The sequence below is a fragment of the Clytia hemisphaerica genome, unplaced genomic scaffold, assembly GCF_902728285.1.
Source record: "Clytia hemisphaerica strain Z4C2 unplaced genomic scaffold, Clytia hemisphaerica genome assembly, whole genome shotgun sequence".
Taxonomy (NCBI): Eukaryota; Metazoa; Cnidaria; class Hydrozoa; order Leptothecata; family Clytiidae; genus Clytia; species Clytia hemisphaerica.
This window is the reverse complement of record NW_027103289.1, coordinates 741470-756177: the sequence shown is the minus strand read 5'-3', so window position 1 is coordinate 756177 and position 14708 is coordinate 741470. Positions and strand designations below refer to the sequence as shown.

The 14708-nt window shown below is 32.6% G+C and overlaps 1 protein-coding gene across 2 annotated transcripts in view; it reads right to left on the bottom strand.

Annotated features, from left to right (window-relative positions):
- The window catches only part of LOC136809718 (leucine-rich repeat and guanylate kinase domain-containing protein-like), a 29804-nt gene extending 15168 nt beyond the window's left edge, over positions 1-14636 (bottom strand). Inside the window, exons 1-9 of one of the 2 annotated variants that reach the window (XM_067066261.1) lie at positions 14545-14636; positions 7125-7241; positions 6359-6487; positions 3827-3908; positions 3541-3641; positions 1977-2058; positions 1601-1725; positions 781-834; positions 214-303 (exon numbers count right to left, since the gene is read on the bottom strand). In XM_067066261.1, coding sequence (XP_066922362.1) covers positions 214-303; positions 781-834; positions 1601-1725; positions 1977-2058; positions 3541-3641; positions 3827-3908; positions 6359-6487; positions 7125-7241 — 780 coding nt within the window. In that variant the 5' untranslated portion in view covers positions 14545-14636. The remainder of the gene's footprint in view (positions 1-213; positions 304-780; positions 835-1600; positions 1726-1976; positions 2059-3540; positions 3642-3826; positions 3909-6358; positions 6488-7124; positions 7242-14544) is intronic. The other variant, XM_067066270.1, reaches the window with a different exon arrangement.
- Between the last annotated feature and the right edge of the window lie 72 nt (positions 14637-14708).

Sequence of the window (14708 nt, the reverse complement as noted above, 5' to 3'; positions counted from 1 at the left end):
TAAGAATTTTTGAAACTGCCTTTGGTAAATCTGGACAGATATGTAAATTATGGAAAAAGGGATTTTCGTTCTTTCAAGGCTTAAAATTGGGAAACAGAAGGAAAAGCTGCAACATTAGCCAAGACAAGATTTGAAGATTTCTTTAATTTTTAGTTCAGTCTTTTAAGCCTCTCAATATTAGTAACTGATCCATCTCTACGAAGAAATTCTCACTTGATTTTTGTGTAGATTAATTTCTTCCAGGTAGCCATGTTCTTGTAAACCACGCAAACTTCGGATGTTGTTGAAACTCAAGTTCAGATACTGCAAGGTAAAAACGAAGCCACGGTAGTAACTTAATGTTTGCTCAGAGATCGCATGAGAACGTTTGATTGGAAGATCATCATATCATTTGATTATTTTATTTACAGACAAAACATGAAAGCTTTCGAATCAAACCCATTTTTGATTATTCTTAATTTTAAACTGTTAATTCAAAATTAAACTTTTCTACTGCCTACAATCAGTAGAAAAGTTTAATTTTGAATTAACAGTTTAAAATTAAGAATAATTTTGTCCCAAATGAAAATATTTAGATAAGCAAATCCTCACTGCAAAATATTGTGCTATTTTTTCCATCCCCACTGAATTTTATGGCTAGAAAACAATGGAATTCAAATCCCCAGCCATAAAAAACATGGGAATATCAATATCAATCCTAAGTTTTGGTTTATTTTTAACGCCACTGGCTGATGAAACTCCATCGGGTATGTGAGAAGGGGAAAATATATTTTTTGCTACCTGAATAAACTCCAAATCTTGTAGATTTTCAATTCTTCTGATATCATTGTAGCTCTGCAAAATAAAACGATAACTTTCACGAATAAAAAAGAAAATTGGAATATTGGAATACTTTATTATAAGAGCAAACTATATAAGAACATAAGGCTTCGATGGCCAAAATGTTAAGAACAAGTTAAAAACATTGAAAAGATTTGTGGACTCTGAAACACCGAATTTCTTAGAAAAATGGACAAAACACTCACAAAATGGTAAAAATAAGACCATGTTAAGAACATTTTTAGGCTTAAAACTTAAGAACATCCTAAGGCTAGATTTTGGATGTTCTTAAAAAAGAACGTGTATTTAAACTCTTCTAAATCTTTCCAATAGCAATAATGATCAATAGACCAGCGTCCGAGATTCAGAAGAGGCCTTAAAAATGATTTTCGTAGGGCACCCCTTAGATCAGGGCAAATTTTTGATATTATGCTCCTAATAGGGTGTAGAATTGACAAAAAAAATTTGCCCTTCAAATCTCCTGCAGTTTTCGCGTGAATCGATTTTTAGTTAATCGATAGAACTTATCAAGGGTTTCTCAAAATCAAATATCTACCAACGGATTCAGCGTGAAAAGTAGATGAAGAAAATGGGGTTATTTGTTAAGTTTCTACCACCTGGTGCCGAGAAATAGCATTTTTAAGGCGAAAAATCGACGTTTTGGGCGTTTTCCGATGACGTCAGCATTTTTCTAGAGGGATTTTCAGAAAAAATCATTCCCACAGCTGGACAGCCCTGAATTAGTAGTTTCCGAAAATGGTATTTTTTGAAAAACACTTACCAGGTCAAGCTGTTTGAGATTGAGTTTTGATAAACCGGTGATCTTTGAGATTCTGTTATTGGAAATACTGAGATTCTTCAAACTTGCACAATTTACAAGACCAGATATTTCTTCAATTTCATTGACTATTCAATTAATTGTTTGTTTGTTAAAGAAATTACTTACCCAATATAAATCGACCCTAGATTTTAAGAAAATTTATATTATACCAACCGACCGACCCATAGTTTTTTGAAGGTCTATCTCCAAGTAGAACAATAAATTAAATTTTTCTTGCTTATTCCAGTTGTTTCAAAAAATGCAGCTTTACATAACATCGTAAAGTTTAAAATCATGCTCTGAATCGAGGGTGAGACGAAGAGGAGAGAAAAGATACAGTCTAATAATAGAGTATGAAGTGAAGCATGCATTGATAAATCTGCAATGGTAGAAATCTTGTTGTTCGAGAAATTCATCTCCTACAAGTAAATTGAAAGAAGAAATAGATCAAACAAGATTCGCAAAAATGCGACTAAATATTTCCTTAAAAATGAAAGTCATTATTGACATATACTAGCAAGTAGCTGTCGCTAAGAATGCCCTGCAGAGCTTCCTATCGAAATATCCCTAAGTAAGCAAAATAACGCATGTGTAGATTTTAAATTCGTTTTATCGATAAAATTTAAGTTGGAGGAAGAAAGCTTGGTTTCAACTTTACTTTTGAGATGACATGGGATAGACAGTCGCTCACATCTCAAAAAGAGAAGTTATCGCTCACATGTTATCACAGTGAAAACGCTGAAAATTCTGAAATTTATTTGATTCTTATAAAGTAGACACTTATAATAAAAATAAATATGCTCATCTTTTTCGCCATCCTTTGTTTACTTTGTAAGGACTAATTACCGAAAGGCATGTTGCCTTCAATCAAGAGTTATTGATTTGATTCTTATAAAGTAGATGCTTATAATAAAAATAAATATGCTCATCTTTTTCGCCATCCTTTGTTTACTTTGTAAGAACTAATTACCGAAAGGCATATTGCCTTCAATCAAGAGATATTGATTTGATTCTTATAAAGTAGATGCTTATAATAAAAATAAATATGCTCATCTTTTTCGCCATCCTTTGTTTACTTTGTAAGAACTTATTACCGAAAGGCATATTGCCTTCAATCAAGAGTTATTGATTTGATTCTTATAAAGTAGATGCTTATAATAAAAATAAATATGCTCATCTTTTTCGCCATCCTTTGTTTACTTTGTAAGAACTAATTACCGAAAGGCATATTGCCTTCAATCAAGAGATATTGATTTGATTCTTATAAATTAGACTTTCTTTAGGCACTAAAACGGGCGTCAGTCAGGGCGTACGGAAGGCGTTTTGACACTGATAATTATTATTATTATGGAGAAAGCCCGTTTTAACAAATATTTCCCTTTTGGAAAACGGGAAATATTTAATAACAGCACAAGTCAACCTTTCTGAGTTCTACATCGTGAATTTCCAAAATACAGATGTTTATTACACGCTTTCCTTTATAAGAATATACTTTATACATATATTGATTTTATTGCTTTTATTACCCCTTGACCAAACATTTCTTAATGATCTATACCTCATTTTTCTTGAAACAATTTTTTAACTTTTACACGCAGATATTTTTCACATACAGATCCCATCTCTTGTACATTTGAACAAGTGTAGATGCACAATTTGGCAACTGAACCTAAGAATGCAATTTTTAAAGGAATTCTAACCTTAAAATGCCAATTAATCCCCAGCAATGATAAAAGAAGTCTATAAAAATACCAAATTTTGAGGTATGTATTGCATACTAGATTTTGGCTTCTAACCTAAGAATATCGTAAGAATAGTTCAGGATGATTTTTCCCAAATAGTTTAGAATAATCATGATGAATTGGAAAAACACCATCCGTATAAAAAAAGGCATGACTTACCCTGATCCGAAGTGGAGGTGTAAAGTCAATAATTTTTTTCAGTTGATTGTTGGAAACATTAAGAGATATCAAAAATGGTAAACACTTCAGCATGCTTAGATCTAAAAAAGAAAAACAGTGTTTGAGTTGGAAGCAGTTGGAAATTAAGTATGAAAAGTAACTTATTTGCAAAAAAAATTATAGTACTTTGCTTTGAAATAAATTCACTATAAACTACACATAATATTGAATAATACCACATTGTAACATCACACACATTGTATCACATTAGCAAATGGAGGTATACCTTCAAGCCTGTTGTGCGATAAATCCAAAACTTGTATTTGATCATAATCCACCAAAAAGCTGATGTCACAAATATCTTTATTCTAAAAGAAATTATTTCAAGAATATTTGGAGCTTTGAAAATAATTTTCAAACAACAAAACCATCCAAAATATTCGGCACATTTGCACCAATTCTGAATAATTCATTAAAAATGTACTTCAAAAATACGATATTAAATCAGTAATATTGTACTATAAAGTTTAACAACTTTAAAGTTTTCGAACGTTTAAAAAATCAATTTTAGCGAGGTAAGTTTCCAACCATGTTTTAGCGCTAAAACTTGTCCATGGGTCCCAAAAAAAAAGAAATAACTCTGACAGAAATACATACAACCAAGGATTAAAAGTATGCCAAAATTTCGGTGAATGAAATCATATTTCAAGTCTCCAACAACCTTTCAAAGTAAGTAAACTCTTGTTTTGGCGCTAAAACTCGTAACTACAATCAGTCCCATAACATATTGGCTATTTTACCATTTTTCGAAAATTGAAGTTCAAGCGTCAATTTCGAGCCTTCAACTATGTTTCATCGAATATTTCGACCTGGGAGGGATTTATTGGTTTCTAGGCTATATTTTAAGCCCTACCTAACAATTTTTGAACTTTTGGATCCTCAGATCCTAAGGTCCTAAGTTTTTAAGTCTAGCGTTAAAACTCAGAGTTAAAACTCTACCCTTCCAACCTAATTTAGAGCGCTTCCAAATTGTTTGTGGTTATAAAATTTCGTGGGGAATTTCCCCTTTGTGCCAAGTATTTTGATACTGAATGTAGACCCAAAAACAACAAGTGATACTTTGATGGACCTACCTGGATTATGCATTTATCACGTTTATAATTGATATCTACGTGACGTGACCATTAAACAATCATTCAGAACACAAATAGTGACGATCTATTAAAATTAGTGGTTTGTTTCTTATAAAAAAACCTTTCGAAACCAAAACAAAAACATCTCCAAAAAATTAGTAAGTAAGTAATTTGACTAAGAACATTGATGTATGTCTATTAATAGTGATTCTTATAGATAAACATGCGTTTTTTGAGCTGAAAATTCCATTTTTTACAAAAGTCTGCTTGAGCCATCTTTTATCTACTTTCATACAAAAAATCAGAAAAAAACAATGGTCCAATATTTCACTAAGTCCAAAAAACCCTTTTATGGCCGTTTTTTTTAGCTGAAATATACCCCAAAATTTCTTTCTCCAAAAATCGGGCTCCGTCACATTTGAGGGTTTATAATTATGCATCTTTATGCAAAAAATCGTAGAAAATGAAAGAGCCAATCAATCTAATACCTAAGTAATTGATAATGTGCTTATAAAAAAATATTGAATTTGGCCAGTTTTTCTATAAAAACATACCAAACAACCAAAATTTCCTATCTAAACACTCGTGAGAAAAGAAAAACATCTATCTCATAAAAAAAATTGAGTAATTTGACTAAGAACATTGATGTATGCTTATTAATAGTGATTCTTATAGATAAACATGCGTTTTTTGAGCCAACAAATTTATTTTGCAAAAATCTGCTTAAGCCATCTTTTACCTATGATGGTACCCTACTTTTGTGCAAAAAATTAGAAAAAATTAATGATCCAATTTTTCACAAAGTCCAAAAAACCTGTTTTTTAACCGTTTTTTGGCCCAAATTTGCCCAAAAACATTTTTTTTCTAAAATCGGGTTCTGTCACATTCAAGGGTTTATAGTTATGCATCTTTGTGCACAAAATCATAAAGAATGAAAGAGCCAATCTCGAGAAAAGCCAATACCTAAGTAATTGATAATGTGCTTATAAAAAAATATCAAATTTGGCCAGTTTTTCTATAAAAACACGCCAAGCAACCCAAATTTCCTGTCTAAACACACATATTCTTCAAAAGTAAGCCCTCTTGAGCAGAAAAAACATCTATCTCAAAAAAAATTGAGTAATTTGACTAAGAACATTAATGTATGCTTATTAATAGTAATTCTTATAGATAAACATGTGTTTTTTAAGCCAAATAAATTTTTTTGCAAAAATCTGCTTGAGCCATCTTTTACCTATGGTGGTACCCTACTTTCATGCAAAAAATCAGAAAAAATTAATGATCCAATTTTTCACAAAGTCCAAAAAACCTGTTTTTTAGCCGTTTTTTGGCCCAAATTTGCCCAAAAAATTTTTTTTTCGAAAATCGGGCTCCGTCACATTTTGGGCATTGCCATTTTGCATCATTGTGCAAAAAATCAGAAAAAACTAATGAGCCAATCTCGAGAAAAGCTGGTAACTAACGGACGGACGGACAAAGGTTAATTTATAGGACCTCCACCGGGGTAGGTCCAAAAAACTTTGAAAAAGTGAAAAACAACTTCTAGGCCTCACCTAGCGATCAACTGTGCTAAATTTAAACCTCTAGCCTACCCCAAAGTTTCCTTAAAAAGATTGAAAGATACACAGACAAACAGAATGCACTCAAATTTTAACTCATTTGAAGAACTGTAAACTTGAACGTACCTGTAAAGTGAGGTTTAGATAGACTTGATTCGTCCCTGAAGCAGAATGACCAACTTGAGAGAGACCATCTTCAATAAGTTCTTTCACTATTTGCTCATCTTCAGCTACTTCATACTCATCATCTACATCCTGTAAGATGAATTGAAGTTAGTAAATTAGATAGTCGGCTTATATGTAGAAAGAAAAAGAAAATACACATTTTCGATCGTAGCTGCCTATTGCCTTACTTCCTTAAAACCGTCCCAGTCTCTTTTTTGTGCCTAAAGACAATAGAAAAAAGTGTAAAAAAGGATTGGGTCGAGTTTAGGGTGGTAAATTAAATTATAAAGTGACACGCACCCAGGGTCGAAAAGGTGTATTACAATGGTAACGAAAAAACGGTTTGCTGCCTCTTTAAAAAGAATACAGGCTTTTTTATAAGAATATTGCTTTTCCATTTCATCATGGTGATATTCTTAACTTTTTGGGAAAAATCATCTTAAATATTCTTACGGTATATTCTTATGTTAGGGCCGAAATTCAATCTAAATTTTTATAGCATGTAATACACAGATGAAGCATAAAATGGCATTTTTTGTGAAAGCATTGTACCTTACTTTATGATATTGACAATTTACACTTAAAAGTGCTCTACAAAATGGCATTCTTAGGTTCTGTTATCAACTTCTATGATGGTGATATTCTTATAGCATATTCTTAATTTTTGGCTTATTTCTTATAAACTATATTCTTATAAAAAAACGTCTTAAGGAAATACAATAACAACCTTTACATCATCGGATATTTCCACGTGCTCTGCAATTTCATTTTCTTCATATTCACTATCCTTATTTTCACTTTTTTTGTTTTCGTTATTATCGTTTGTTTCACTTGTTTCTTCCATCTGTGAGTGAAAAATTAGTAAAATAGGTGACAAGCATGGAGTGTAAGAAGAAGACGTAGAAAATCACAGAAGGAGGAAATACATCTTATAAGAAAATTTGCTCTAATAAAACATCATTAGGTTGAACGTATTGAAAAAGGAAAAAGAGGTAAATGTATTTTGAAAGTGGTGTAACCAGGTGTAACATAAGTATAAAAAAATAAAATTGTGAATATAAATAGTTTCCAATTAAAGAATTACAAAGTACAAATTACAAATTACAAAGAGATCATAATTATCTACAAAAAATATAATTAAAAATAAAGTTAAATTTTTCAAGAGTATTGACATCAAATATAGGTGACCATTATGAAATATGAATCTACGAGTAATAAAAAGACAAATAAAATTAAGCATTAAAAAATTTTCAATTTATTGTAAAATAATATTAAATTATGCAAAAAAAGTTTTTAAGACTACATTTTATGGACCATTAAAGGAACTTGAATTGTTTTCCCCAAAGTTTGCCTAGTTCAATAATGAATGAGACAAACTGTAACTAAAAAACGTGCATACATATTCAACGAACAAATTCTTTGGCGGCAACTGTGTATGAGGGGAAATCGGTGATATATGAGGAGCTCTTATGGCGCCTTTCAAATGTTTCATCAGCAGTAAAGGGAAAGTAGAAGTCCTTGATCTTCTCATGTTTCAAACCAGTTGTGTCACGGTATTGATCTCTCTGAAGTTGAACTCCATTGTAAAAGTCTGTTTTATTCTTTACGTGCATATTTTCGACCATGTACAAAGGTTTGTTTTGTACTACTGGGAACAACGATTCACGATGATTGTGTCTTGCGCCTAATGCAATATCCGGCTTATCACTGTAGTCAGTTGGTCGGACATTTCCCTGAAATGTTCTCAGATTTTTTCTAAGTGTTTGCTCTTCCACATTTGTTCGACGGTGATCTTGGAACCATTCCAAAGTTGATGATTTATTTGGGATAGAAAGCTGATTATTAAAACTTTCCTTTGGTTTATAATATTTATAATCAAATTACTTTATAGGATCTCTGTAAGTATCTCTTGATGTTGTAAGAAACTTATCTTTACAGTGATATGCCATTATTGCTAAAAATATAAAATCAAATTTAACAGTGTAAAGTTGATGAAGTTTATCAAATGAGCACTCATCAGGACCATGGCATTTTATAATAAAATATCACAAATCAAAATTTGAATTTTGAGAACAATCAGATTCATTATCATCATCAACTAAGCCTGGAAATTCAGGTGATAAACTTTGTTCACAGTCTATATTTTTTATTGCTGATTTACCACTTATATACTGAAAATAGATTCAACTTTACGGACTTGAAATATACAAACAACTGACCAGAATTGTTATTAACTGAAATTCCTCACGCCTCTAAACACATTAAAACAGACATTCATTTCTTACCCAGTAATTTCAGTTCTTGTAGCCTGGATATCTGAGCTTTAATGCTTGGTACAGAACTGTACTCAAAAGCGGATCAAATCTCAAAACATTAGTAATTTCTATTTCTATTTCTATTTCTATTTCTATTCGATAATTTACAGGAGGTTTTACAAAACCTCCTAAAAACCAATCAAACAAGGTGAAATCATATTCAAAGAGTGCTCGATAAACTAACCAGGAGTAGAGCTTCTTCAATCAATTAACTTCTAAAGACAAAAGCTGCCTACCACCAAACAGTCATCCTGGTGTGTATATGACTGAATACAAAAGCCGTAAAGGACATGTTCATAAATGGTGAGTAAATATTGGCCTTTTGGAGACATTTGAAATGACTGTTATACAATTTTACTTATGATAAAATAAAGATAGGATGTGTAATCTCAAATTTAATAATGATATTAAACATAATTATGCATTACACCACTTTTATGATTAGGAGATACATCTTATACAGTCAAGTATCAATGAGGTATTACAAAAATCGCTAATTTTGATAAATTTTTGCCGTAATTGCTTTCGTTTTTAACATAAGGTCTTAGCGACGGGTACCCTGGGCATAGTTACGGGGTATTGAGAAAAAATCCTAGCATAGAATTTCAAAAAGATTCACACTATCATATTCTGCATTACAAAATACACCTGTTCTATGTTGGCTTTTTTTTCTCGGTGTTTTGTAGGCCTAATTATTGTCATACAAAGTAAATAAAACCCCCTGGAAATCTTTAGGTTTTGATAAGCAAAATACTTACATACTATTGTTTACTTTTCAGGTATTCATCCAATCAGAATTCATGCTCAGAAGCTTTCAACCAATCAAAATTCAAATGTGGTGCGGGAAATGATCCAATCAGAATCCTGAAGCTAAAGATTTACAGCCAATAAGAAATTGTTAAAAGCCGGTATTCATCCAATCAGATTCACGTAACACGAAAGCAAAAGTGAAAGTAAAGGCAGAAATATATTCTTTTTTTGATGTGATTTGCATACATTAGAACAGAAAGAAACGCCAACTTGTCAAAGATTTGTTTAAAACCACCTTATTTTTTGTTGAGTATCGCCTAAATTTATGGAAAAAATAAGCATTTCAAAATTAATCTTAAAATCTCTCTTATTGTTAAGTACCCCCGGCGGCTCACAGGGCTCGAAATAACGGTCGGACATCGGACATTGTCCGACCCAATTGCTGAAATATCCTACCCAAATCGATTCTAGTCGGACATCATGTCCGACCCAATTACTTTTGGTGCCTTCAAAAAATTTGTCAGATGCATTGTGAAATTTCCAAAAGAAATTATAATTTACATAGAATTAGTAACTTCTTTATTTACACACAAAAACTCTCAAAGTTGCTCACAAAAACAAAATAAGGCACCTGCTTTTTCCTTTTCACTCAAATAAATCGCGATCGTTTGTTTGGAAATTTAGTATTTCAAGCATTCTTGAGTATTTATCACTCATGAGCCAGAAACTGAAAATGAAAATATTAACTAAACTTTACCAGGATTTCTCGGTTCGATAACTGTTTGATGCGGTTCAGTAATTGAATTTAATTAATTAATTTTAAGCCTCTATCTCCAAAAATCATAAATTAGATTTGAAAAACTATGTTCGATGAATAAACTTTGCCAAAACAAGTTTTCCGAAAGTAGGTATTTGGGAAAATCAAAAAACAAAAGTAGACGAACTACGACTTTGCCTAGAAATAAAATAACCTCACTTTTTTAATAAAACAAGTGTCTACAGGTAAAAACAATTAAATGTTTTAAAAGAGAAAAAGTGAAAATAAAGAAAACTATAATTTACAAGTATAAACTAAAATATTGATGATGATGATGATAACTGAAAGCACCCGCCGAGGAATAGATAAGCTGAACGCATCATAAGCCCTTTGGATGGTGGGGAGGGTAAAAAGATCTGATTTGTAATTTGTAAGCCCAAACAACGAAAAATTACCACTCTAAATGGATGAACTTGAAAACCAAAAATATTGCAAATTTAATGTTTTGTGACGTCATTTGGGTCCTAAATGACGTCATTGAAAGGGTAATAAATGTTTTGCTTGACTGAAATCAATTTGTCATTGTAATGCAACCTTGGTATCGTTGAATATGTTTCCATAAAAATTATAAAATTAGAAAAACCAAAAAAATTTATTTCACAGTTTTCATGAGTTTAGTTAATATTTTCATTTTCAGTTTCTGGCTCATGCGTGATCATATAATTCAATTGTGTTTGATATATAACTGTTTGATGTATTGGATTTAAATTCCCTAGACCTTGACCACCATTCGTTCTCAGGGGTGGCCACAAATGCACCATCAGGGTGGGGCAGAAGGAGTTGGCGCCCACCCCGTAAAACAAACAGCGTTATTTAAAATCTACAAACTAATAACTCTATTTGAACTCTAAACAAACTTAATCAAACAATATATTGTTATCAAACTATAATCGACCAGTACTTTCTGGTAAAGTTCGATTATTGTTTGATTTGGTTCAGTTATCGTTTAATTAGATTACGAAAATTGGTTCAATAAGAACAGGGCCAATTGATTGTTTGGTTCGTGTCCTAGAAGCTTTGAAAAATGGGTCGGTCGGTCGGTCGGTAGCTAAAACTGGAACCTTTTTTTTGCATTTTCCCACCAAAAACCTCAACTTTTGAAATTCCTCAAGCAATCGTGCAATCTTGGAATTTAACCACGAATGTAAAGAAATAGCCTAAAGCCCGAATCCACAAAGGCACGCGCCACCATCACAAGATAAGTTCTAGTTGGAGTTTAAGGCGTTCAAGGCGCGTGTTTAAAGGAATACAGCTGCCACTCTCTGCTTTTAGGTGCTAAATATTTATTTCAAGTACGGGTTACACCAGGACATTTTCTGTGTGCGAAATGGATGTTGTTTATAGAAGAATCAAAGCAGTCAGTTAAAAAAGAACCGCAGAGATCATGTGGTGAGGCCTAAAAAATTTTTCGTTTCCGGTCCACCGGGTGACAAAAAAAAAAGTCATGCGGGCGGCCGGGAAAATTTTTTTTTTTGGTCCTTTTCACAATTTCTAATAAAAAAAATTAGGAAGATAAAAATCATCTCTCTGCTCTGGCTGTTAGTGTTGCCCCACATTCTGTCTTTATGTTTTGTTATTCTTTCACTGAAAGAAATGTGTTGCTATTAATTACAATAAGCTGTACTTTGTGATTTTTTTTTCTAAGAATCAACTAACTTTTCATTCTAATGAATAGATTTAATATGCATAACATTATTTATTTGATCTTTAACGTCCAGAAAGCATGCTAAATAAACAAACTTTTTGAAGAGTGTTATATAGGAACGATTAAACAGTTTGAATGAGTCATGAGCAAAGGTTTTTATAAAGAAAGTTTCATCTGTTATCTATTTGGTTCTTAGGCAAATACTTTTTTATTTATTGGTTTACGGATCCGCCGACGTTATTTTTGCCAAAATAAAAGAAAAATAAAATGGAGATTTCAAAAAATTTTATTTACTTTTTCTTCTCCGACCTTCAAAAAAGAAGAAAGAAATGTAATGTAAAGATACTTTGATCCTTCCCTTAGCTATCCACAAAAAACAACTAAATTGTATAACTCTTTGTGTACACAGTCAATTTTCTTCATTTTTTTTCTTTTTTTTGAAATTGCTTTTATTCAAAGTCCCTTATTTGATTGTTAAAATTCAAAAGTAGATATAAAAATAGTGGGATAGGGGAACCTAAGTGGGAACCCTAAAGTGGGAACCCTCAGGGTGAATCCTAAATGGGAACCTATGTCAATCTTACATATATGTGTATATCAGTCTTTATGTGTACATTTTTATATTTCAGTTTATTTTATCCATAGACTCTATCTATAACAACATCTTGCACTTTATTCTTTTGTCTTTAAATCTAAAAAATTGTTACTTTAGGAAATTTCATAAAAAATTATTTTATTATTTCCTCCGATTTCAGATTTTTAAAAAGAAAATAAAAAAAATTTAAAACATCAATTTTATTTTTATTTTTTTTCCATCCTCCTGTCCAAAAATTTTCCTCATAATGTCCGTAAACCAGAAAATAAAAAAGTAGTTGCCTTTATGAGAAAAAAAATGCGGAACACAGTCAGAAATAAAGGGGGTTTTGTGACATTTCTACCTTCTGTCATATCTGATACCATATCTGGTGGAATTTTGAGGTTACCATATCAAAACTTCGAAGAACTCAAGTATAGAAATTTCTCGTTGTTTTAGAAGAAACGCGAATTTAAGAGGTTACTTCAATCCTGAGTAATACTTAGAAATATGATGTGGTTAAATTGAGGTTACCCAAATGAGGTTACCTCATTCTAAAGCTTATAAATCAATACCTACTGAAGCAAAATTGCTCAAAATTTAAATATGCCTCGAGTAGGCCTCATTCTAAGCAAAAAGCAATTTTTTGACTTTCCAAAAATGTCACACAATTTTTGACTGTGTTCTGCGACCGGGTGACGACGAAAAAAAAATTCACCCGGCCGGTGGACCGAAAACGAAAATTTTTTTAGGGTTGGCCTGAGAAGGAGGTAAAATTTTTTAGGTTTTTCCAATTCAAAGTGAAACACTTTTTCTAAAAAACTTAAGAGTCGGTCGGAGGACACAAATCAAACTATCAGTACACCTTTCCCGTAATTCAAACTTCTCAGAAATGGCCTGGGAAAATGTGCGTTCCACCGTTGTTGTGTATAAAACGGATGCGTTTTTGCCTGCGAGGGCCCTCGCCCCCTAGGGGTTAGGGAAAGTGGGTTATCAGCTTCTAACTTTTGATAGCGATCTTCTTTTGGCAAAAGATTTTTAGGGTGGTATAATATCATGAATAGATTGAACATACTAAAATTTGAGGGGATTTTGTTCGACAGAACTTAAGAAAAGCTCAAACCAACTTTCCCTAAGGGGCGACGTCCATATTCAAAGTCGCCACGCGTAACGGGAAAAGACCGTTACTTTCAAAACATACCTACCCACCACTTTAACGGTCTTCATGATTTGACCAAAATTTTACTGAAGCTTTCATTCCCGCTAAAATCAAAACAAACGGCCCGCTACAAAAGTCGCCATTTTCAGAGGTTTACAACGGCCGAATTCCATCACAATTTTTAAACGGCCTTTGTTTTTAAAACTCCCAAAGCAAGAATGTTATACTCTGAAACTACCCCTAAATTGCTCAGGGAAAGGATTTTGGATAGCATATGCTAAAGGAAAAAGCGAAGAAGTGAGCGCTACGATAAGCGATTTTTGATTTTTTACTTGGAATTTTTAGTGGAGTTTCATTTTGGTCATCAATGCCACAGCTAACTCTCAACATTCCGATATACCTACCCACTAACGGTCTTTTCCCGTTACGCGTGGCGACTTTGAATATGGACGTCTCCCCTAAGAAAACGCAGGCAAAAACGGGTTTGTTTACCTCCAGAGAGCCCAAACGCGCGCATTAGTTTTGCAAATTACGGGAAAGGTGTATTCAATCGGGCCTGGCCTAACGTTTGGTTGACATCCTCTGGACAAACACACCATCAGCAGACTGTCTGACTGTGCGGCAGTGCGTCGACAGGGTTGTTTAATGACCAGCCAGGTCATTCAATTGAGGGCTATGCATGTTAGCCTCCACTGATGCAAGTTACCTGATCTCATGGTATGACACTAAAGACAACAACAGAAGTTTGTTCGCAAACTTTGTAACTAACAGTAACACTAAAGGGCTTTTTATGTGTGACATATTGCCAGAGCCTGAATAGACATCATTCTGCAACCAAACTTAATTTATTAAAATAATTATAGTTGATAATATTTCAATATCCATACCTACATTAAACAGAGTTACCAAAACTAGAAATTCTTTCAGTGTCAAAAAACTAAATCTGTAAAATCTACATCAAGATCAATGATCGATCAGCCAAGCGAGCAAGCGTGTTAAACTGTGATGAATCGAACTTTTTCCTCTACCATTTTGAAATGTCTCGCTGACA